Source organism: Sciurus carolinensis, chromosome 11 (assembly GCF_902686445.1).
Source record: "Sciurus carolinensis chromosome 11, mSciCar1.2, whole genome shotgun sequence".
Lineage (NCBI taxonomy): Eukaryota > Metazoa > Chordata > Mammalia > Rodentia > Sciuridae > Sciurus > Sciurus carolinensis.
The window spans coordinates 103,001,050-103,026,211 of record NC_062223.1 but is presented as its reverse complement, the minus strand read 5'-3'; the positions used below and the strand labels follow the sequence as shown (position 1 = coordinate 103,026,211).

Here is a 25,162-nt window from a genome sequence, read left to right as displayed (position 1 = left end):
TCAATTAATAGCTCAGATCTGATTTGTAAACACTATCATCCAATAAAAGGAACCAGAGCTCTTTGTAGAAATGACTGACTCCAGGACTGGGTCAGAAAAAGTTCAAGATAAGCTTAAAATATTATGTGATGCCAGAATCCACAGACATAGTCCCCAAATGATGGGGATGCCTCTAATGGAGCAGGAGCCCCCAGTGGTCAAATCCAGACTATTGACTTGGCGAAATAAATAATTAGACTAATGTATTACAATCAGAGAATAAGAATCCATGAATCCATAACTGATATATAGGAGTGAATGCCTAAACAGGTAGGGGGAAGGAAAAGTTCTTCCTTACAGTTGAACTCTAACAAGTGCTGAAGGAATGATGGAAAGGAAAACTACCACCACAAAAATTGTTCCAAACAAGAATCAACAACAGATACTTAAATCAGTGGACAGAAGTCTCATGAATGATAAATAATGATAAATAAGATTATATATGCAGTCATTACTCTCATTATTTGAGATGTTTTCATGGTGTACTTTGAATCACACACAAAAAATCTAATCTGACAAAGTTCAAATTCATGTATTTTTTTTCTCGCATTTTAATTTTGTGTCTTATTTAGCTATTGTTTTACCAACAGCCATGAAAATGTATTCCTATGTTTTATTTGATGGTATTTGTAGCTTAAGTCGTTATGTTCAAGTGTATAATCTATTGTGAGTTAATTATGTATATGGAGTGACTGAAGAGTTCAACATGAATGTTGATTAACAATTGTCCCAGCAACATATGTATTGTGTGTATGTGGGTATATATATATATATGTGTGTGTGTGTGTGTGTGTGTGTATATATATATATATATATATATATACAATTTTCCCTTCTTATACTTTACTTTGTGTGGATATTAAAAGTATACAGAGGGAAAAACTATAAGTAAAAAATCTGACATACAGCTGACATCCAAGGGATCAGTTGGTATCACCTGTATTGAAGCAAATTGACGCCATGTGCCTCCTGATGTGATGCACAGGAAAGACAGAGCACAGCTTCTATGGTGCTCTTACAGAAGGAGCACAAACTAGAATTTAACATGGGAAGGCATCAAAAAATTCCAGATTGAGGAGCCTTCTTTAAAATAATGTGCTAATACCTTTTGAAATATGAAAAACATGAAAGAAAGACAGGAAATCTTCCAGTGTGAGGTGAATAAAGGGGAGGTAGTCATAATGCAATATATAATCCTGGACTATATTCTATATTAGAAAAGGTACATTAGAGGAATAATTGGTGCAATTTGCAAAAGACCCATAGGTTACATCAATCATACTCAACATTCCTTCCTAAAAAACACTGAGGATTCTGAAAGCTCTTGTTTATGATTGATGATCTATATTATCACATCAAGAATATTATAAATGAAAACTGCCAGACATGTTGGCACATGCCTGTTCAAGTTACTCAGACGCAGGCAGGAGGATCACAAGTTCCTGGCCAGCCTGGGTAATTTAGAAAGGCCCTGTCTCAAAATAAAATAAAAGGCTGGGGATGTAACTCAGTGGTAGAGCAGTCCTGATTTCAATCCCCGGTACCACAAAAAAGTAATTAATTAGTTAAAACTGAAAATATTTAGCAATTCGTTTTAAAATAACACATTAACATTTTGTGAAAACTGTGTTTTCAAAAACTTAGATGACGTTTATTTTTTAAAAATCTCTTTAATATCATTAATATATTCATAGAAGAGAACTTGCTTCTCATATCTGCTTATATATTCAACCCATTGCAATATCACATGTCATGCAGCCTCTGGAAAACCCCAGTGTATGCCATGAAAGAAGAGGATGAAGGAAAATAAAGGTTAGCATTTTTATAAGCAGCATTTTGACCTCATAGAGCTCCTGAAAGTTTCTTGAGGATCCCCAGAACTACAGTTGGAAAACTACTAGATTAGATATTAGTATTATACCAAAATTAGATTCTGGATTTTGACAGTTGAGTTAATGCAAGATGTTAACATTTGGAGAATCTGGGTGAAGAGTATACGTAAATTCTTTGAATTATTTTTGCAACTATTTTGTAATCCTGGAATATTTTCAAATTTAAAAGTTTGTTTAAGATAGTAAAAATTAGGCTAAGGGAGTAACACAGTGGTAGAGTATGTGCTTAGCATACACAAGACTGTGGGTTTGGTCTCCAGCACCAACAAGATCAAAAATGACTAAAAATTAAGTGAAGAATTTTTCATTGTTAAAAAGCCAGGAAAGAACAAATAGCGGTAGAGGGAAGAAATAATCACTCATAAATTCCTGGTTTCTGAGTGGTTGACAGCAATGATATTCAAAATGTTTATCAACCACTATGACATTGAAACTGACAAATCAAAGGGCAGTGAAGAACTATGACCATTCTACCCATGAATACTGGCCACACACACCCCTGAAGACTGGTGCCATTGCTGAGCTGGAGAGTGTAAGAGGAGTGATATGCTGGGCAGGGGTTAAATAAAGGCAAACTGAAAAACAGGGTGAGGTTTGTTCTGAACTTACCCTGGTACAAGACTATTATCTAATCTAGCAGTTCTGCAGTTGTCCTGACTCCTCTGGGGGTCCTCAAGAAACTTTCAGGAGCTCTATGAGGTCAAAATTCTGCTTATAAAAATGCTAACCTTTATTTTCCTCCTTCACCCTCTTCTTTCATGGCATTCAGTGGAGTTTTCCAGAGGCTGCAGGACATATGATATTGCAACGGGTTAAATACACAAGCAGATATGAGAAACAAGTTTCCTTCTATGAAGTCAGATATTAAAGAGATTTTTAAAAATAAAAAAGTCTTGTTTTTCAAAAATAATTATTTTTCACAAAAATGTTAAGATGTAATGTATTATCTCAAAATGAATTGTTAAATATTGTTTTCAGAATTAATTTTTTTTTAAATTGTGGTATTGAAATCAGGACTGCTCTACTACTGAGCTACATCTGCAGTTCTTTTAATTTTTTATTTTGAGGCAGATTGCTTGCTAAGTCCCTGAGGTGGGCCTCAAACTTGTGATCCCTCTAACCTCAGCTTCCCAAGGAGCTGGGATTACAGGGATGTGTGCTCCTGGAAGAAATATGCTCTTTTAACTTTTCCCAATTCAAGATGACTTGTTCCTCATATATTTGAAATGATATCAAATTTTTAGACCATTGTAATCCTTTCTGAGAGTTAGAGATCATCTAACTCTCCTTTGTGATCAGGAAAAGATCAAAGCTAAACTAATACTTAGAAAATTTTTCACCCTTTCAAATCTATATTCTTTGAATATTTTTTCAATCTTTTTTAAAAAGAGATCAGAAAAAATTCTTCTATTAATAAAGTTTATAACTTTCGTATATAAAATGAGATTTATTACAGGGAACTAATGAATTGAAAATGTTTAACTTATTTGGACTCATCTTTTATTTCAATTTTTCCTTTACATAATTAAATAAAGCTAGAGTTAGTTTGCATGGATATGGCTTTATAGACTGTTTATAATATTTTCTTTAAAATATTTTATAAACACTTCTCACTCTGTTTTAGAGTATTCTTCCCTTTGGTTGTCACCACAATTTAAATTTACAAATGATGTTCACAACCTTTCACGAGCCTGATTGTGAAGTAGGTATCAGAGTCCTATTTTCCCAGCACAGTAAATGGAGGCCGAATTATTCAGATTATCATTTTTAATGTTTTTTAATTATTAAATTATTTAATTTTCAAACATACAGAAAAGTTACAAGCACAGTACAGAGATCTCTCACAAAGACCCCATTCAAGGTTAGCCAATTGTGCAGAATGTCCTTTATAGCCAGGTGGCCTGAGAGGCAACCAGAAGTCACATCTCTGGTTTCCTCCAGTCTGGAACAGCTCTTCAGTCTTTCCTTGACTTTTCTGACCTTAATGACCTTAATTTTTTTTTAAATCACAGGACAGTTGCTTCATGATTAGCTCAGGTGATGTTCTTTTGCCCAGTGCCACAGAAAGTATGTTATTTTCTTTCCAAAATATTGGGTGATACCCATGTCTATTTATCCCATTACAGGTGATGGTGCCTTGTCTCATCGGTTATTAATGTCTGTTTTGTGAGATGTGATTCTGTAACTATGTGAACCTCCTCTTCTTCACCCTCTTTCATCTACTGGCTTTAGCATTCCTTGATGTTTCCTGCCTGAGCCAACTATTGGGAAGATTGCTTCCTAACATTCAGTTCTGAAGCCACCATTCCTTCTGCATTTATAGTTGGTTTTCTACTAGAAGAAAGAGGGTTTGTCCTCTCCCACTGTTTGTTTGTTTCTTTGTTTATAACAGTATAGATACACAAGTTCCTGTTCTATTCAGTACTACCATTACGTCTGTTGATGATCAGAGTCCCGGATTAGTCCAGGGAGCACTGACAAGCTGGTGCATGTCCCTCAGACTTGTCTCTATCCTTCTCTGAGCACTTCCTTACTACCTGGCACCACAAGATCTTCCAGGTTGCTCTTAGTCTGTTCAGGGTTCTATAACAACATACCGTAAACTGGGTGGTTTCTAAACAAGAAATTCACTTCTCACAGTTCTGGAGCCTGGCAGGTCCCAGATCAAGAACACAATTCATGAACAGCTCTTTTTTGATGTATCTGCACCTGAAGGAAGATGAATGGCAGCCTTCTGAGGTTCTTTTCAGAAGGGCACTGATCCCTCATGACTGATCAGTCATGAATCCCTTTCCCCTCCCAGAGGCCCCACTTCCTAATCCCAGCCACTTGGGGTTAGGGTTCCAATGTATGAATTTGAAATGGACATGGACATTCAGCCCATAGCACTGAAGGTACATTAGATCCTTCAAAACAGTTAAATTGATTTTACAGGTAGACAAAACTCTAGAAGAAAAAATGGAGACTTACAAAAGAAACTAAAGTGCAAACTATCAACCTCCAGAAATTGCTGATTCGTATGCTGAAATAGATCTATAATTTAGTGAATTGACTCACTAAAAGGATTGGGCAAGTGGAATGTGCTCTAATAGGATTTTCGACATCCCACCCTTGACACAAGCGGCTATGTACACATTTACCTCCCAACCTCAAAAGCTCACGTTGGTGATCATTGCATTACAGACCCAGAATTTTACACGAATAAACAAAATGCTAAGTATTTATACTGACATGCTCATCTCTTGCAATTCATAATCTAAGATAAACATCGTTGTTAGCCCTGTCTAGGCCTCCTACAAGCCCGCCCCTTGGCGGCCCCTTGCCTCCATCCCACTCTCCTCCAATCTATGCTGTGTGCTCCTTTCAATTCTGTAAATACAGACTCCATCATGTCATTCCTCAGCTAGAGACTCTAGTGGTTTCCCATCACAAACCATTAATGTCTGGATGCCTTAGCCTGACACACAAAGCTCCATGACGTTGCCTAGTCCACCCCTCTCCAAGTCCTTTAAATAAACTCAACAAGCTCTCAAAAGCCTTTGCTGCTACAGTGACTGCTCCAGACTTGCTCCCTGCCATTCTGCCCATCTGCTGCCTTCTTTGAGTTGCTGACTATATTCTAGATCTGTGCCTGAAGCTTCATGGGATCTACAGCTTGGGCTGGAAATTGCCCCCCTGGCTTTCACCTTTAGCCAGGAGGGCTCGTGCAACAAATGACTCCTGGCCTCTGCCATCCTGCTTCAGTCACCGGAACTGTGGGTGAGAGGTGCCCTCCAACAGACAGGTCTCTGTCTTCCTTTTCCACCCCATCTCCTGTTGCTGTACCCACATAACTTCAAGCATAGACATACCTTAAGAACACATGGCCTTTTTCATCTCCTAACCCTTTAATCCCTCAGCCTGGAATTCCTCCCTCCCCACTTCCTGTCGCCATCCTTCCATCTCATCTCCCTGTCTTTCTGGTGAACCCCAACTCCCTTGTGAGCCCTCAACCAAAGCCCCACTGCTCTGGAAACCGCCCTGACCCCTCCTTTCTTCACCCCAGGTCCTCAGGTACCCATGCAGAAGTGGACTTTCCCCTTGTGTCCTCATTAAGATCCTCAATACCACTATAACTCCACTAATTGCTCTGTGGGATATTTTACATCTGCGTCTCTCCCTGGGCAATCTAAGACCCTAGGAGAAACCGGATTTTATTTACCTTTTCTATCTCTAGCACTGGGCCTGGTGCCAGCATATGGAATTTCTTCACTTGAAAATTGGGGTGTCAAATCTGTGTGAAAAACATATGCAAAGTATTTAACTCACTGTCTGGCATATAATAAAGGTTTACTAAACTCTCCAAGTCCTTAGGGTAATGCTGCACACCTTCATTTCATCTATTATATGGGTTGTTTTAAAATTTATCCCTCTGAGATCAACCTTATTTTTCTTATTCCTAGCCTTAATCATTCAATTAGCTACTCGTTCATACATTCATTCATTCAACAACAGTTTATTGAATTCCTATTTGTGCCAGGCACTTTCTACACCCTAAGTGGGCTGCTGTGAACGGTATATAAAGAGTCCTTATCTATGTGGAGCTAACATTCTCCACACAATGAAAGACAACAAACACAAAAAGAATATATAGTATGTTAACATATACATTTAATAACCTAATGCTTTTTTTCTCAAAATGTTATTTAATCAATGGCCAATTCAATTATCAGTGTTGACTTAGAAGTAATAAAATATTGGACTAGAGATGTACCTTAGTGGTAGAGCACTTGCTTAGCATGGGTTAAACCCTGGATTTGATTCCCAGTACTTTAAATATAATATATATATATATATGAAAATGCTATATATTGATTTTTTTTAATCCGCCATGTTATTTCTGAAATTTTTACAAATCATGGCAAAAACAATTCTGAAAATCTCCCATTATGAATTGGGCTCAGCACTAAAGATCCATTAACCATTTTAATTCTCCCATAATAAATTATTCTCCATTTTTCAGAGTAAGAGAGAGTCATTCAGGAAGGTCACAGATAATTTTCTGGGCTTGGACTTAATTGGTTCTGCTTTGTCCTTCTCTACATTACTTTCCCCATTGTATGTTATTGGTGGTTTCCATGGAAGGCATTCTGCCTCCCAGCAGGGAGACCAAACTGAGAGGAGGTTCTTCCACTTCTTGTATCTGGACACCTGGGCAAGTGCACACAACCCAGGCCTACCCAACAGACCCTCACACCTAGCCCCATGAATGATGGGGGGTGAGACAAGGACAACTAGAAACAAGAGCCCAGCAGCAACATCCTGACTATCCAGCTGTAATATTGTCTAGTGGTAAGAGTCAAGGGTCTCACCAGCAGATCACATCTTGGCTTTGGTCTATACTCATTCTTGCTGGTTCTCCCAACCTGGGTCTCCAACCTTCCTGGAAATTCTCTAAACTGTCTGATATCCTTAAAGACAGAGAGAGAAGGATTGAGATTCTCTTAAGTTAGTCAAAGATGGTTTCTGTAGCTTGAAATTTAAGAACACGGAATGGTAACACATCTAGAAAGTGACCAAATCAGTGTTTTAGTCTAGGGTTGCCTAAATACCAAACCTGTGCCCTTTACTTGAAAAGGACAAAAAGGCACCCAGTAAGTTACCCAACAATTATTTATCCACCCATCCCATGCATGGCAAGTATAATCTCAGAATGTTAAAGATCTACTAAAAGGTCAATGGAACTGAATTCAGCTGGGATCTAGGAAGGGGCAGTTCTCTGTAATAAGCTTGATTTATAGTTCAAAGCCCTTACCTCCTTATATTAGTGGTTCAGGGAAACTTGGGTTCTGTTTAAATTTTCTTAGTCTTCTGGATTCCCCAAACATTGTTCTTGACTAGAGGCTTCCAACAACTTCCTGCCTCATATGTAATATTTGTATTGTCTAATTATTCTATACATACTTCACTTTCCATATTTCTCTGATTGCATCTCGCCTTTCATTCCTTTTAGTCATTGACTTGCTGCAGTATCTTTATCGATTTGAATAATATGGATTTAAATTTAGACTTGATACAAGAATGATAAAAAATCAGATTTTTGTTTCCCTGTGAAGATAGAAAAATTAGGAAGAGAGAAAAAGCCTGGTAAGAAATTTTCAATATTGAGGTGGTCATTCTTTCTGTCAAGGTATTCCTTACCACTGACTCTGAAGGGAAAGTTAACAGTGCTAAATGTGAATAACTTTTAAGAACAAAAAGACGTTCCTGTTCAGAATTTTTGTGCTTGGCAATTGAAGTGTTGCACATGAGAATATTGGGACTGTTAGTTCCCTTACATTAGAATAGTAGGTACTGGAAGCTTCTAGATCACACCCTTTCTTTCTTCAATCTGCTTCCAAAAATGGAATTTATCATGCTCATTAGAATCCTAGGGGTGAAAATATTTTCTCTCTGTTGGCCTCAGAATTTTATACCATCCTCACTTCCCCTCCAACACTGGCCTGTCTACTTTTGCATTAGGACTAGCAGGATGAAATGAAGCAGTATTTGAAGGAGAAAACAAAGGAATAAAATGAACCACTGGAGGGAATGTTTAGGACTCAGACCTTGCTCAATTCTGGAAGCTGCTATAAAGTTTTAGTAGTAAGGTTGCAGAGGACAAGAAAGCACACAAATCTTGGAAGATTATTGTAATATTCCTTTCCTATCCTGAGAACCAAAAAGAGTTAATTAGTATATGTTTGTACATTCATTCATTAAACAAACTTGATTAAATGACTTTTCCTATCATACAATCTTCAAGGAGCTTATAATTTAGTTAACTGAATGAATCTAATAAATCTGTGATTTTCTTTTTTTTTTCCTTCTGAGACGTGTTTTGTGTATCTCACAGTACATGACAGATATGATGTTTGTGTCACAGACTCTCTCATTTGTTCTTTTTAGATATACATCACAGTAGGCATGCTGAGTACCTGGGTTTATTCACTAGACCCTCTCAGACCAGTTGTAATTTTATCACTCTTCATGCAGGAAAGTATAGCAAAAGACAACAGAAGGGGAGAGAGCTCACTATAGGAATAACCCTGAATCTCATCTAAATGAAGGCAAATCATTTTTACATACTTCTATGGTTTAACAGGTATTCATTATAAGTTATTTGCAAGAAAATGACTTTCAAATACTAGATATGTCACCATTGAAAAGCACAACCTCAGATGGAGGGGCAGTATTGAATACTTTCTATGACCAGGGTGTTCTTGGCATTTTTTAGACCTTTCTTTTAACCTCAGACTCCATAATTCTATTCACTCAACTACTTCAGTGGTTTTCTAACTAGCATGCATCAGCATTACCTGGGCAAGACTTAAACCAATGGGCATCATTCCCAGGGTTTCTGATTCAGTAAACCTGGGAGAATCTGAGAATTTACATTTCACACAAGTTCCAAGGGGGCAACGATGTTGCTGGCCGGGGAACCATGCTTTGAGAATCATTAATCTAGTCCAGTGATCATCCATCCAAAGAAATTTATTCAAAACCAACCAGTTGCCTCAAGCCAAAATAAAAAAATAGACTGAACATTATTTCCTAAGAGCTAATGTCTACTGAGCACTGCACTAAGAGCTTTGTTATGACTTGATTTACTCCTTCAGGGCAATCATACAAAGTAGGCATTTTTCACTATTTGAAAGGCAAAAATAACACAGCTGAAAGAGATTAATTAACCAACTCAAAGTCATATGCACAGTTGTCAGAATTAGAATTTGAACTGTCAGAGCTAAAAAGAAACACCAGATAAAAAAGTGTATACAAGTATAAAAAATTTATTCAGAAATGAGTAAAGGATTGTAATTCAGGATGCATACTGGGCCAAGGTGCACCCTGCAGTCAACAAGGGAAGGGAAAGGAAGCTTTTATTAGCAAAAGGGAGAAATTCATGAAGTTGCTTGGATACAAAGTCCAGTGATATTGGAGACTTGAGGCAAGATTTGCAGTCAAGTCATTGGTGGAGGTCCTCCTGGGACAAGATCTTGTCTGAATTGTTGCAGTCTTAAATTGTGTTTAAAAAAAATCTGTGCATATGTGCAAGGTGTACAAAGCATGGAGAGAGTGAAGGACTTTCTGGTGAACTTTTAATTAAAAATCCTTGAGATGGTTCTTTTATTGGAGGAGCAGAGAGTTCTGGGAGTCAAACCCAGGACCTGAAGCATGCTAGGCAAACCCTCTACCACTAAGCTATATCCATAGCCCTCAAAGTGGGCTCTTATTTTAGACAAGCAAAACATGAGTTTATACCTTCCCAGCTCTGAATTTCATTTGGATTGAACAAGAGTATTTTCCTCTTGATCATCAGCTATTTTCTCAGAACCCAGGAATGATGGATGCCAAGTGATACTAGCAGATATCATGCTATATGCTGTGCTACCCTTATAACATTGAGAAGTTTACACATGGTAGTATTATTTTTCAGTATTTTGCAGATTTTTAAAAAAACTGATGTTCATAGAGATGAAATACCTTGCCCAACATCACATGGCTAGAAAATATCTTAAAATTTAATCTCAATTTTTCTGACTGTGAAGTGCTTTTCCCACCTTACACCACCGTTTCTCTGGGCTATCTTTTTTTTTTATATTGTTACATTATAATTTTACATAATAGTGGGATTCACAGTTACATATCATACATGCACATAACATAATTTGGTCCATTTTATTTCCCTAGTACCTCCCTTTCCCATGCTATTCTTAGATCAAAATCCATCTTATTCAAAGCCAGGAAAAAGAATAAGACCCCAATTAACTGGATTGCACAAAGAATGGGGAGTTCTGTCTACTGTTCTGGTTAACTAAGATGTAACTATTGTGTTAACTCATTCAATAGCTTTCTGTTATCAGTTCACTTTCCACTCTAAGTCAGCACAGTATAATGTAATGTTGTCTTAATGATTTAGAATCTTACAAGTCTCCGAACCATCATCATCAACAGCATTCATTCCTGAGAAACATCAAAGTGGATACAGAAGATATAGGTGATTGGGTTGAATGTGGGGGGAGTTCAGGATTGTTCAATTATATTCTAATTCAATTATATTTAATCATTTACCTTTTCTGTAATCAGAATAGTAAAAGTTTCCCAAATTGTTTTGGTTGAATTGCAGTCAATCAAACAAGTTTACCCTAATTTGTGTAAGTATAACAAACTTCATTAAAAGTAACTGTTTCTCTCCTTCTGGGACCGTACATGGCAAAGAATGAAACTTTCCCTGATTCCTATGAACGGTTGTGTTACCCCATCATCAGGGAGAGAAGCAAGCTGTATAATTACCATTTGAGACATGAATCATCCTTGCTTGCAGGGCCCAGACCTGCTGGACTCTATAAAAGGAGCCCAGGGTCGAAGTGTAAATGTGCACTGGCTGCCGTCCCCTGGGCTGATATAATTACCCAGCTTCCAAGAGATGAAGGTGCTCCCTGCATCTGGCCTTGCTGTCCTCCTCATCACAGCTTTGAAGTTTTCCACTGCAGCCCCCTCCCTATTTGCAGCCACCCCCAGGACCTGGAGGAACAACTACCACCTTGCACAGGTTTGTGACTCTTTGCCCAATTTCCTCTTTCTCCTTGTTGCCCAGAAAACCTAAAAGCATGAAATGAGAAAATACGCAAAAATCTGTGATTCCTTTTAAATCATTTTATAAGTCCACTGAAGTCTAATCGATGGTACCATTTAAGATGGATGTTGGTGCATATTAGCTGCATGTGTTGCATGACTGAATAAATAAACAAATAAATATCTAGGTATCTTGCTTTATACAGAATTCGAGGTAGTTTGCAAAAAAATACAAAACAAAAAAAATGAGACAAGTATTTGAGAAATAATGGAGGGAAAATGGGGCAGAAATATAAAAACTGAAATAGTCTCACATTAAGGCAGGTTGTGAATTTACAACTAGAATTCTAGCCATCACAAAAAAAAAGTTCACATTTTGAAAAATGACTCTTGAATTCAAGGTCCTTGATCAAAATTTAATGTGAACCAAGTTTTTCCTAAGTGCAAACCCTTCTCTCCCTTGAGGACCTTTCCTCTCTAAAGTGTATTCCCCCACCACCCTCATTTACTCACTCTTTCCATATCTTCCTCTTTGAGATCTCTCCCATCTGACTGTTGGAAAGAATCTGACACGAATAATTCACATGGGGATTTTTGTAAAGGCAACGTGACTCAGAATGATATCAAATATTTGTGCACTTAAAAAGAAGATGGTGGTCCTTGACCCATAGAGATGGATTTTTAGTAATGGAATCACAGCACTGGTGGAAGGTGTGCAGAAATGTTTTCCATGGGCCTCTCTCTCCAGAGCCTGCCCCAACTCTAGCATGGGTGCAGTTACCACTCTTCCCTCGGGTTGCTTTCTTGCCTGCCCAGCTGCAACTGTGGGCAGCTTGGGTCTGCACACTGTAAAGCTGATTTTCACCTGTGCACACTGGCCTGTCCCCAACAGTTGTTTCACCACTCGTCCATCCTAATTGGTCAGTTTTCATTCCACACCAGTCATTAAAATTCTTCCAATATCAGACTTGCATATGAAAGAAAGCTCAATTCAATAGAAGATGCCTATTTCAGGCCTGTTGAATTCAACTTCCTTTGACTAAAATCCACTCATAAATGAACTAAAGTCAAAGTAACTCAGAGTAGTGGAATCTATTGGAAATTGAATTTTAATGTTGCTTCCTAGCTTTGAGTCCCTTCTCATATGCAATTTTCCACCACCCAGACTCCTTCCACTGATTCAGAATCTAGAGGTTTGTGACCTCCAGAAGGAGGGCCATCCTGAAGCCAGAACAGATGTGAGGTGGTATGAGGCCCTGATTCTAGTCCAGGGATCAGGCAAACTATAGTCCATGAGCCAAACCTGGCCACCATTAGTTTACATCTTGTCCACTACGACTGCTTCCTTGCCACAGTGGCACAGAGTATAGCCTGCAAAGTCAAAAATATTGTCCATCAGCCCCTTTCAAAAAATAATAATAATAAATAACTGGCCCCATCTATGTAGGAATAAGATCAGAAAGTTTTGGTGAAGCCATAATTGTTACCCTAGCCAATAAGGGGTCAGCTAGGGGTCAGCTGGGGTACCAGGAAAGAATGAGGTGGACTTCAAATGTTGGAGACCTTTACTGATTCCTTATTTCTGCCTTTCCCAATAAACTGAGACCTCCTCAGTCTCTGATATGACTCACTTTCAGCAAGACTTTCAGCAAGAAGTGAGGAGACTTGTCCACACCTTGTCACCTAGCACACAGCACCTTCTGCTGCAGATCCCAGTCATCAGTTCTGGGGCACACTCATTACTCTTTAGGAGACCAGAATGTCTGTTCAAACCTCTTATGTGGATCTGAGAGACTAGGAAAAATTAATGATCCCACCTAACAGTTTATAAAAATATATAACAAACTCATCACTTTATAAAATCATAAATTAAAGTAGGCAGCTGAAGTTCATTAATTGAATGCCTACCATGTGACATGTGATACAGAAACATGAGTGAACAAAAGTCAAGTCTCTGCTCTCACAGGATTTATATGGGAGTGATGGAGGGGTGAGAAGGTAATGGAAGGAGATAAGTCAGTCAATAAGTACAGAAGATTATTTCAAAAAGTGATTGGTGATTTTGGTAAAAAGTTAACCAGGATGATAGAGTTAAAGGGACCATGGGGGTAGTCCTGAAAGGCATCTTGGAGGAAGCAATATTTGAGATGAAACTGAACTGTAAGAAAGAGGCTGTCATGTGAAGACCTGGAGACCGGATGGTCAGGCAGAAAGAACAGGAAGTGCACCAGCCCTGGCATAAAGGAGCACAGAGTATGATTGATCAGCAGCCCTGTGTGCCAGCAAGAGGGCACTGGATGAGTCCCAGGGACAGGACAGGCTGGGCCAGGTTAAACACTTTCCCCACTGCCCTGTTCTTTCTAGATCACAGGGTAAGAGAGAGCTAATGGCTCCTTGTGCCTGGAAACACCAGAAGGAGTCATGTTTCCAAACACCATGCACCTCCCCTTCCAAAACCTGTGGACACAGACATCTATACTTGAAAATATAAGTAGGTTTTTAGCTTATTTATTTAATGCACACTTGTATCCTTTAAACTCTGGCCCGCTAATTCACATAAAGGCTTTGAAACTGATGGGATGATAAAAGGCTTACCTATTCTCATAATCCAGAATTTATTCCAGGTTTTTTGGCTGTTTTAAGAATCTGCTATATTAGCTCCTTGATTTATGGTGGAGTTGTATCCTGGTAACTTCATTGTAGGTTGAAAATATTGCAAGTCAAAAATGCATTTGATACACCTGACCTACCAAGTGTCATTGTTCAGTAACACAGTACACTGTGGAGTAAGGTCATAACCCTCACAATCACGGGGCTGACTAGGAGCTGCTGCTTGCTGCTCCTACCCAGCATCAAGAGAGGGTATGGTACCACATATTGCTGACTTAGGAAGAGATCAAAATTCAAGGTATGGTTTCTACCGAATGTGCTTCACACCATCATAAAGCCAAAAAAGAAAAAAAAAATTCATGAAGTCCAATTATCATTGTCAGGGGTCATCTGGTAGTACTGATAGAACATTTAGAAGTTTTTTTTTTCCAATTATCTCTAAAAATAATAAAAGTTTACATATACTGCATTACTATGAATGCATAATTAAATTAAAAACAAAAATAAAACCTTCAAAATGCAAAAACTGTTAAATTCAGGTGTTTTATTACCATTTTATTTTCTATGATAAAGATCTAATTATTGTCTCTAAAATTTGGTTCCTAGCCAGGTGTGGTGGTACACCCCTGTAATCCCAGTGGCTTGGGAAGTTGAGGCAGGAGGATTGCAGGTTCAAAGCCAACTCCAACAACTTAGCTAAGCTGTAAGCAACCTAAGAAGACCATGTCTCAAAACAAAAAATAAAAAGGGCTGGGGATGTGACTCAGTGGTTAAGCATCCTTGGGTTCAATCCCCAGTTACCCCCCCCCAAATTTTGCAGTTCCTACTTTTCTCATTGTTTTATAAGAAAATTTTGATGTTTATGCTACTTTCATAAAATAGCTCTTTAATCACGTTTCCCAGAACATGAATGAGTTATCATTTGTCTCTCCATTTCCTTTGTTAGACAGAAAAATTATTTCCATATAAATAATATTTCTATAGGTACTTATTGTACACAACATCCTAATATAAAACAAAGAATTATTTTTTCAGGATAGGTTTCCAAATGTATCATTGATGATGAATGAAAGGCATTTGAAGTCTCTTGATACATTTAGGAATATTTTCACCTTGAAGATCAAATTGGACCTCACACTGGTATAACCAGTGGGGTGAAACCAACCCACTCAACAGATAAAAAAGCTAAAACCAAAAAAATATAAAGAACTGCCCAAGCTTGCTATACAAGTGATATAGCCTTGACTACAACTTGAGATTTTTCAGATACATCAAAAGTTTTCACAAATCCATTTCAGTGACTTAGATGAAAAGGAAAAAAAATATTGAAGAAACATTCCTTGAACTTCACCTTGTCTCAAAACATTCTTCAATATGAATTTTAAAGTCCTAATTCTCAGGAGGGAAATTATCAAAGCACACTAAGAAAGGAGTTTGAAGGACACCAACCTGCCGAGACAGATCTTCTGGCCCTCATTATTTTATCTGTTGAATATTGCAAAATAAGTGGAAAGAGGACCACTTGATAATCAGCCCCAAAACTTTGTGATTTTAACAATAAGGGAGGGGAGAAGGCGAGAGGCAGATGGGACAACTCTGGTAGATCCTGAAATCTTTGACCCAGTGCAACATTGACTGTTAAGCCAATAGCATGCAAGTGTTGGAATATAAACGGAAGCCATTCTAAAATCACATCTAAGTGCCAGATGGAGCATCTAGACTCCAGAAAGTATGCTAAAGCCTTATCGACAACTGGCAAGAAAGTTCCCAGAATACTTGGCTCTCAGTACCTCTGATAATCCTCCAAAGCATGTTTTCATACTTTGCCTAAAGAAAATGAGCTCAAACATTAACTGAGCATCTGCTGTGAACCCAGAACTGTGTAGGCCCAGGATTTGAGTCAGGCACAGGGTCCCCAGTAGGAAGGGGCATGCAACTGACTGGTGAGATCCACAAGAATGTTTATGGTGAAACATGACAGGTGTTTACTAGCATAAGAATCACATCCTTGGAAACACCAAAATAGGGAAAACTTCACTCATATTCTTTTTAAGAAGGAAGAGTTCCTAATCTTATTTTTGCTTCATTAAAATGTATTATATTAATCCTATCTATTATGACCAGTCTTCAACCTTCTGAGCTACAGCTCTAACATCATGTGTGTATTTTAAAGGAAAAAAATCATTTGTTATAAAAATTATATAGATTCATAACAGAAAAGTTACAAAAATTCCATAATTAAAAATAAATTATCATTCCAGAAAAAATAAATAAATAAATTATCTTAATTCTATCATTAAGATATAACCACTATTACTCTCTTAGTCTATACCTTTCAAAACACTTTTGTATGGTTCAGAGTCAGGATTTGGGTGAGACAGAGTTGCATCTTCTTTTCACTTAAAATTTCAAGATTTGGTTTATCATGGACTTTCTTGCAGTGATTTTGGTTTTTCAAAATTTATTTATTCCTATTACTGAGTTTAGGTGACTCCCCCACTTACTACCCCCTAGTGCCAGTTCATGCCTAAATATCACATTACTGTAATGGTACTGGTAAATGCATTTTAAATTAATATACCAAAGCATCTTCCCTTATATGACAATGTTTTATGAAAATATTTTGTGACAAGTTTGAGTGTAGAGCATATTACATAACCTAGCAAGAGAACAAAGCATTTGCAATCAAAACTGTCTCATAAATAGGGAGCATCTTCAGGGCTCACCTCTGAGGAGCACATTCAGCCATCACCACAAGCATCAAATTATCATGACATCATCTTGCACAAACAGAATGACTCACTCAATCAAACTTTGTTTTGCAAAAAACAAAACAAAACAAAACAAAACAAAAAACATAAAATGATGACTTGAGATGGCAGCAATGGAATAGAGTCAGATAGTCACCCCTGGTTCAGAGCACCTCATGCAGGCTTCAGGGCTGGTGCTCCTATCACAATTGCACCTCCTGTGTTCTCATCTCATCTAAAATTTTCAACTACAAAGAAAATGAGCTTCTCTCACACACAGGGCAGAGTGAGGAAATAGAACCCCAATTCCACACCAGTAAGACTTGCTCCTTTCTCTTTGTCCTTATTAATGGTTCATGTTCATTGTAGAAAACTTTGAAACAGGATTGGGAATGTAATTCAGTGGTAGAGCACTTACATAGCATGTGGAAGGCCCTGAGTTTGATCTCCAGAACTGAAAAAAAAAAAAAAAAAAGACCCAGAAAATGAAAAAAGACAAAATTAATACAGTCATAATGTCACCACCTAGAGAAAACCAATATTATATTAATATTCAGACACACTATCTTATATTATTTATTGGGTGTGTATGTTTGGTTTACTTATGAAATTGTAGTTATAATCTGTACAAAGTTTTCTTCTCTGCTCTTTTCACTTCTTATTTTTTCTAATTTTTTATTATTTATATGAGTATATAGTATATAAGTAAATAATATTCATAATTTATATGCAAATTATAAGTAAGTATCTGGATAATGTAGAGATAATTTATATAATATATACCCAGCAAATAAAAAAGTTATACTATATAAGTAGAAAATGATATATATACATATATATGTGTGTGTATATATATATATATAATATATACATATGTGTATATACATATATATATGTATAATAAAATGTGCATAAGTATTTAGCTGCTCTTTGGTTGTTTTCCTGAATAAGTTGGGTAGGTGAAACTCCTGAGCCAAAGGCAGGCCTCAATCCTGCATTTACATGACTCTGCCTCATTCACTTTATCCTAATCCCAGCTCTGCGTCATAGCAAAGGGTTATTGAACAGTGCATACTTAGAGGTTTTATGTTCATTATGTACAAAAGAAGCCTTATAATTAATGGTTCATTTTATTTGCTAGGGTAAAGAGCCTGTCTTAGGAAACCTGCCCCAAGGAAAAAAAAAAACACCCTAGGGGCCGCAGTTGTGGCTCAGCGGTAGTGTTTGCCTAGCATGTATGAGGCACTGGGTTGATCCTCAGCACCACACAAAAATAAAAAAATAAAGGTATTGTGTTCATCTACAACAAAATTAAAAAATTTTTAAAAACTTCACCCCACAACCTACTTGAACTGATTGAAGTCCCTCACTGAATAGATTGACCCCTGCATTTTATCAGAGGAGAGGATGGAATACAATACCTCTGAGAATTAAGAACTTACTGATCTTGCTTTATGCATAATGAAAGAAAACAGCCTTTGTCCTTGCAAATTGTATAAAAAACTTCAATGACAAATATTCAGTTCCTAGGGGAAATATTCACATAATTTTCTTTCCATAGTTTTTAAATTAAAGCAATAGTGCATATCCATTAGATTAGTTGTGGGAAAACTGAAAAATGCAGGTGAACAAAAGAAAAATAGTCTAAAGTCTCACTACTCAAAGGTAATCATTAATAATTTAGGACATAGGTACTCTGTATCTATGCAAATATGTCTAAGTTTTTCAAAATGGGAATATACTTTACACACTATTTTCGTATCAAGAATATTGTCCTCTTACCTGAGCAAGAGTCTATGCCACAGACGTGTCTCCCTGCCTCTCCATTTTAGGCATATCTTGACAAGTATTACACAAAGAAAGGTGGTCACCAGGTTGGTGAGATGGCTACAAGAGGAGGCAATGCCATGGTCAAGAAGATTAAGGAACTGCAAGCATTCTTTGGCCTCCAAGTCACTGGGAAATTGGACCAGAATACAATGGATGTGATCAAGAGGCCTCGCTGTGGAGTTCCTGATGTGGCTAACTATCGCCTCTTCCCAGGTGAACCCAAGTGGAAAAAAAATACTTTGACATACAGGTAATGAGATGGAGTCTTTCCAAATTCATAGAGAATCCCTCTCTCCCTTTCTCTCTCTCTCTCTCTCTCTCTCTCTCTCTCTCTCTCTCTCTCTCTCTCTCTCCTTTGTTTTTAAAAATATCTTCTTTCTGATCTGTATAAAAAGCACGACACCTCACAACCATGAGAAAAATAAGAACTTTGTAGGTCTGTTAGACAATGATGATACCGCCGTTTACTGGTAACGAGTTCTGCTCCTTCTAATGTTGAAGATTGAACACTAGAGAAGCACTCCAAGGCAAGCATATGAAGCAGGTTTTATGCAGGGGGCCATGGCTGATGTTCTAAAAGTCCCAAGAAGTGTGCTCACCCTACATCTTTTATAGATTAAAGTCTCTTTTTTTCTCCAGTTCTCTCTCCCCCTTATCTCTCCTTCCTGCCTACGTGACTAGGCCTGGTTTCGCATTGTGAGAAACCATGGGCAGGGGGAGGGCCAGGGTGATTCAGGCAGATAAGGGCCCAGGGGGCACCAATTAGCAGCCCCTTGTTTGCAGTCTTTGATAAAGGCAGGTAAATTTTGGCAATCAATGGGCTCCGGAGATCCTTGACATTCCATTCTTCCAGGGGCAGTCTCCAACTTCCAGAGGCAGATGGCTTTATGGCTTCATTTCCTCGATTTGACCCGATTTCCTATTTCTACACTAACTACCAGTCCTTAATTCTGGCTTCATTGACAATGGTCAATTTGCTTAAAAGTTTAATCTCGTGATTATCATAATGACTGATCATCTTAGGCATTACAATTTCAGCAGTTAGAAATGACATAAATCTTTAAAGAAATGTAACTTAGTATAGGATTAACAACCTAACAGTACCAACCAATTTTCTTAAAACAATCTGCCCAAAATGAAAGATAAAACTCACTCAGTAACAAATTTTTTTGTTGATTCCAAAAATCATTTAGTGATGATTTATTATGTATCTACCATAGGCATCCAGTTGAGGGGAGGTAAAGGTGATTAGGTTCCCTGTTCCAGTCTTTAGGAATCTCACTCACAGTACATTTGGGGAGACAGACATAAAACAGCCACAACTCTGCATGAAAAGAATGAATCTACAGGTCTAAGCAGAGAACCGTGGAAGAACCTAGAGGGAGCAACCACTTTGCCAGGAACCGGAGTAACATCTGAGGTCCCCTTACCCCAACCTCTGCCTCTTCCTGTGTAGACCAACAGGACACAGTCAACAGGAACCACTGTCCTTCCTCCCTGCGCTCTGGGTATGGAGGCCAGAATCCCTTGCTACAACAGTCTGGACCCACTTCTGGGCCTAGTGCAAAATTCCTTCAGAAATTAGTCCAACTAAGGGAGAGTCATCCATAGTACACACCATTGGCCTGTGAATAGGCTTCAGGAGAGTGCGTGCTGCCTGCAAGTGTGAGCCACAAACATGCCAGATGATTGCAGCTTTGGAAAAGAATGGTCTCCCTTTGTAGTCTTGCTCCAGGCCTTGCAAACGTTAGGGGTTTTTCAATAGAAAAGCAAAGGAAGCGAACAGCAGAGAGTACAACAGCCTGCAGTGTTTGGCAGCATTCCTGCACCAATGTACCAGTCCTGAAATGGCCTGTGTACTTAGGTAGAGGGCAGAACAAGGGGACTGTGGGAAGCAAGGCTGGAGCAGCAGCCCCAACAGTAACTAGAATGTGATGGTAAAGACTTCAGACTTGATTTCCCAGTAGTGGAAAGCCAGGCCAGGATCAGGATCCTATTCTGATTTTAGGATGAGCACATCCAGAAGGTATCTGGAGGTAAGGAAAGGCTGGCCTGCTGTAGTAGTCCAGGCATTGGTGTGATGGAGCTAGCTCCTAACAATTCAGGGACCAACCTTTAACATGACAGGAATTTGGGAGCCTGTTAAATTCCCAAGGAATTTATGAACTGGTTGCTAAGATAAAACCATTATTAAACTATTAAATTCACAATTAGATTATTTAAAAAAACAAAAGTGATCAAAACATATTGGTGTTTTACTACCTTTTATTGTCACCCATATGGACAAAGCTGGGTGCATCTATTTTATCTGTATGGTAGAAACACTACACAATGGTAGTGTTTCCTGCTCATATCTTCCCCAGTCAGGGATGGCAAGTTTCTAGGTTGAAACTAGCCATAGTAATAATATTTACAATACAGAAATCAGCAAACCATACAAATCAGGAGAGTTTTAATTTCCTCTGGAGAACCAGTTGTTAAACTGTTCTAGAGCACTGGTGAGTCCCCATGATCACACATGGGGAGTAGAGGATTCAGGGAGGCCATTCCCTGCTAGGAGTCAATTAATCCATAAGGTGGCGCTCTGAACAAAAAAATCAAAGCCATTAGGGCTGGACTGGCATATAATTCAAGGAGACTTTTCATAGTTCTTTTGTTTTGCTTTAACTGTCCCAGAATTTTAGTCTGTGAATATGCGCAGCAGTAACAACGGGCGTGGATCAAGATAACAGGGTACTTGGAGAAGCATAATGTTCCATGGTACATCAGGCAACCCGTAATTAATCCCTCAACAAACACTGTCTGTCCATTCTTGCTCCCATCAAGTTCCTTATTCCCTCACCCTTGAAAGATATTAGAAATTATCATAGCACCCTGTCTGTACAGGGTTCAGTAGCTACTGAATGTCAGCATAACTTCCTATAACAAATACCAGATGATTTTAAAAGAAAAAATACAATATAGTGCTTATATGCATAAACTTTGAAGTTAGACCAAGCTGGACACAAATTCTGACGAATCACAAAATGTAAATGATGATGAGATGATGATAGTTTTGAGGAATAGATAATAGAGTGCAGTTAAAAATACTTAGAGCTGGGCTGAGGCTGTAGCTCATGCCTAGTGTGTGTGTGAGACTCAGGTTTGATCTCCAGCAACACACACAGACAAACACACACACACACACAAAATAGTGCTCACAGTATCTCTTTAAAGAATATTAACTATGATTATCATAGCTTTTTCAATTGACAGAGTCTGGGTCAGGATTTTCTCCACATCCTCTTCTTTCTTGGTGTCATCCTTTTCTCCACCCCTGTCTTCTCCAGCTTAACACACCTAATCAACTAAAAAATACAGCTGACTTATCTATAATGTGAGAAAATTCCAAAGTACTAACTATACAAGTGATAAATCACAGGTTGATACTGAAAAGTAGGCTTGGCATATTTTGATAGCACTAAATAGTCATTTTAAGGATCTTTCTGGTTTCCCCCTTTACTCTATAGCTACCTCCTTTGGGGCCCAACCCCTGGACTTCAAGAGCTCCTTGTTCCCCCTCCAAGTCCTGTATTGAGCTATTTACCATCTCTCTGTGCAACATGGTCCTTTTTTTTCGGACCCCAGTTATTGGTTTCTGGTTGAAGCAGTACCACCCATCAGAATTACCTAGTGCTTGCTGCAATGCAGATTTCTGGACCACACCTGTACATTTAACAAGCTTCCTAGGTAGTTATCGCAGCTCCTAAAGTTGGATAAGCATTGAGTAGTCCCTAAATGGCTAACTTTTATTCTTTATCATTCATTTCCTGAGCATCTCTCATGTACAAGACACTGGAGTAGCACTTAGAGGAAGAGGGAAGGGAGGCTCAGACCCTCTGCCAAGGTTGCATTGGCACATAACGGTATTCCAGCCCAGCTCCAGGTCCAGGTGGATGCTCCTCTCTCCTGCCCTTCCTTTTCCATGCTGCTGCCAGAAACCCCAGTCCCTGGGCTTCAGAGCAGAAAACTACCATCTCTGTTTCTATCCGCTATTTGTCAAAAAAAAAAAAAACGCTATTTTTTCTGCCTTTAGATGTCATTGTCACACCAGGACTTGCTGAAATGCTCCCTGCCCTCCTTTTTCAGTCCCAACGAGCATCCTTTTTCAAAACTAGGATTTCCTCTTCGAGACTGCATATGTTAAGAAAAAAACATTACCCCACAGTCCTGGGGAAATCCCACTGCCCTTTGAATGAGAGTTTGTAAATCCCCCAAAATGCACATTTTTATATTTTATAATTGAAAAATCCAGTTGCCCTTTTGAGAAAAAAGAGGTCATCTCTCAATTAAAACCAATTTCAGGAAAATACACTTCTTACCAACTATAATGTTAGGCAAGTATTCTTCTTTAAAATGAGTAATAGTGTCATGACAATGAAAACCAAACTGTTTCGTTTCCAGATAATCGCAACTCTCATTTCTCCCCTTCATCTGTCTTGTTGGTTAACATGCAGCAATTTAACATATTATAAAAAACAAAATAAGAATTATTGTTTCAGAGAAAAAAAAAAAAAAAACCTGGATGGTAGATGTACATTCAACCTTTTTTTTTTTTTTTTATACAAGCTAAAACATAGTGCTTGCCTTCCTCACACATTAGCAATTATTGGCCGAAGAACATGTTCCTTCTCTTTTCACAGAATATCCAAATACACGTCTTCCATGAGTCCTGCTGAAGTGGACAAAGCAGTAGAGATGGCCCTGCAGGCCTGGAGCAGCGCTGTCCCTCTGAACTTTGTTAGAATAAACTCAGGAGAAGCCGATATTATGATATCTTTTGAAACTGGAGGTACTGTGGTGCTTCTTGAATTCCATCTACTAAAGCAAAGGAGAACTGTCCCAACGGTATTCCTTCTACATACTTAATCCAAGAGATCAGCACAAGCCTCCATCACCCACTGTGGTGAAGGGCAGAGGCCTGGACCATGGTAAAGTTATGCTCTCCATCTGGTCAGAAAAATAGAACCCAAGAGTTCTGAGCATATCTTCTGGCCATCACAAGACTCGGTTATAGAATCGACTCACTGTGACAAGCTTTCATTATGGTTTTGCCCCATAAAAGGATCAGCTGGGTCATATTTAGCTTTTTCTTTTACTAGAGGCCTTCTGACCTCATCTGTTCACGTGATGATGTTCATTATTGCCTCTCCTATATTAGCTAAGAATTTCCACTTTTTTTTTTTTTTGTACCAGGTATTGAACCCAGGGGCACTTAACCACTGACTCACATCACCAGCCATTTTTTGTTGTTTTTTTTTTTGTTGTTCGTTTGTTTGTTTTTATGAGACAAATTTTCGCTTAAGTTGCCCAGGGCCTTGCTAAGTTGCTGAGGCTGGCTTTAAGTTTGGATCCTCCTACCATAGTCTCCAGCCCCATGTACCCTACTGGAGTGTGCCACCATGCCCAGCAAGAATTCCGCCTTGAGTTTACACTGAAGGGTGTTCCACTGTCACCCTGGATTCCACAGTGACCTTGATGCAGCTTTTCACCTGCAGCATTGGTTACTTGTGGACCACCTTTTGGAAGGTGCACTCCTATGGAGTACTAGGGAGTAGCTCATGAGCTGTGCAAGGATCAGTGGAGAGCTCTGAACCCTTTACAGAGAAATGTGTATAGGAAGTAAAAGGAGGTCAAATGACCTATGACATCCCCTTCCCTTCTCAGCTTCCTAATGGTTAAGGTATGTGAGAGCCACTACTTCTTCCCATTCACAGACAATGTTTCTAAGTATCCTTGACATTTCAAGTTCTGGTCTTAATTTTGGCACTTGGCAGGTCCTGTAGCTCCCAGAAAACCAAGGCCTCTTAGTGAAGTGGCAGGACACAGGGACTCAGGGCAGCCTTGGGGGCCATGGAGTTAGTATGTGGCTCTCATCTTTCAAGCTGGTACCCTGTCCCCTAACACAAAGGTTGACTAGGGGCCCTGCAGTCATCGTTAAGTCCTCAGGACAGCCTCCCTGGTTAAACTTCATTGCATTGAAACCTGAGAAATGCCGCAACTGGACTTTGTTTTGATGTTTAAAAAAAAAAACAAAGGTATGCCTACAGTCATTCTGAAAAAATTGTTAAATGTGGCTTCTACTACCTCCTTCATGTTGTTCTTCCTTCTTTTCTGTTAAGTTCCCAATGAACTGTTGATTAAAATATGGATGGTAAAACAAAAACCTAGAGCTTCAAAGGTTAGACGTTTTCCCAACTTTCATTACTTTCATGAGTTTCACACGTGAAGGGATTCAAAATGCTGGAGAAATTGTTTCCTTTTTCAACACTTCCTTAAATTAAATTATATTGTGGTATAGTCAAAAAGCTTGTTCAATTTACTACACCCTCTCAGCTGACTCGTATTTCAAAAGTCCTTTCCACCAGTGAACCAGGTTGCTATCTAACATCCCCTGTTCTTTCTCCT

At 38.6% G+C, this 25,162-nt stretch overlaps 1 protein-coding gene across 1 annotated transcript in view; it reads left to right on the top strand.

The window, feature by feature from the left end:
- Positions 1-11,376: 11,376 nt before the first annotated feature.
- Positions 11,377-25,162, top strand: part of Mmp20 (matrix metallopeptidase 20) — a 46,279-nt gene continuing 32,493 nt past the window's right edge. The window contains exons 1-3 of the mRNA XM_047518992.1: positions 11,377-11,502; positions 18,718-18,965; positions 23,398-23,546. Of these exons, the coding sequence (XP_047374948.1) occupies positions 11,377-11,502; positions 18,718-18,965; positions 23,398-23,546 (523 nt within the window). The remainder of the gene's footprint in view (positions 11,503-18,717; positions 18,966-23,397; positions 23,547-25,162) is intronic.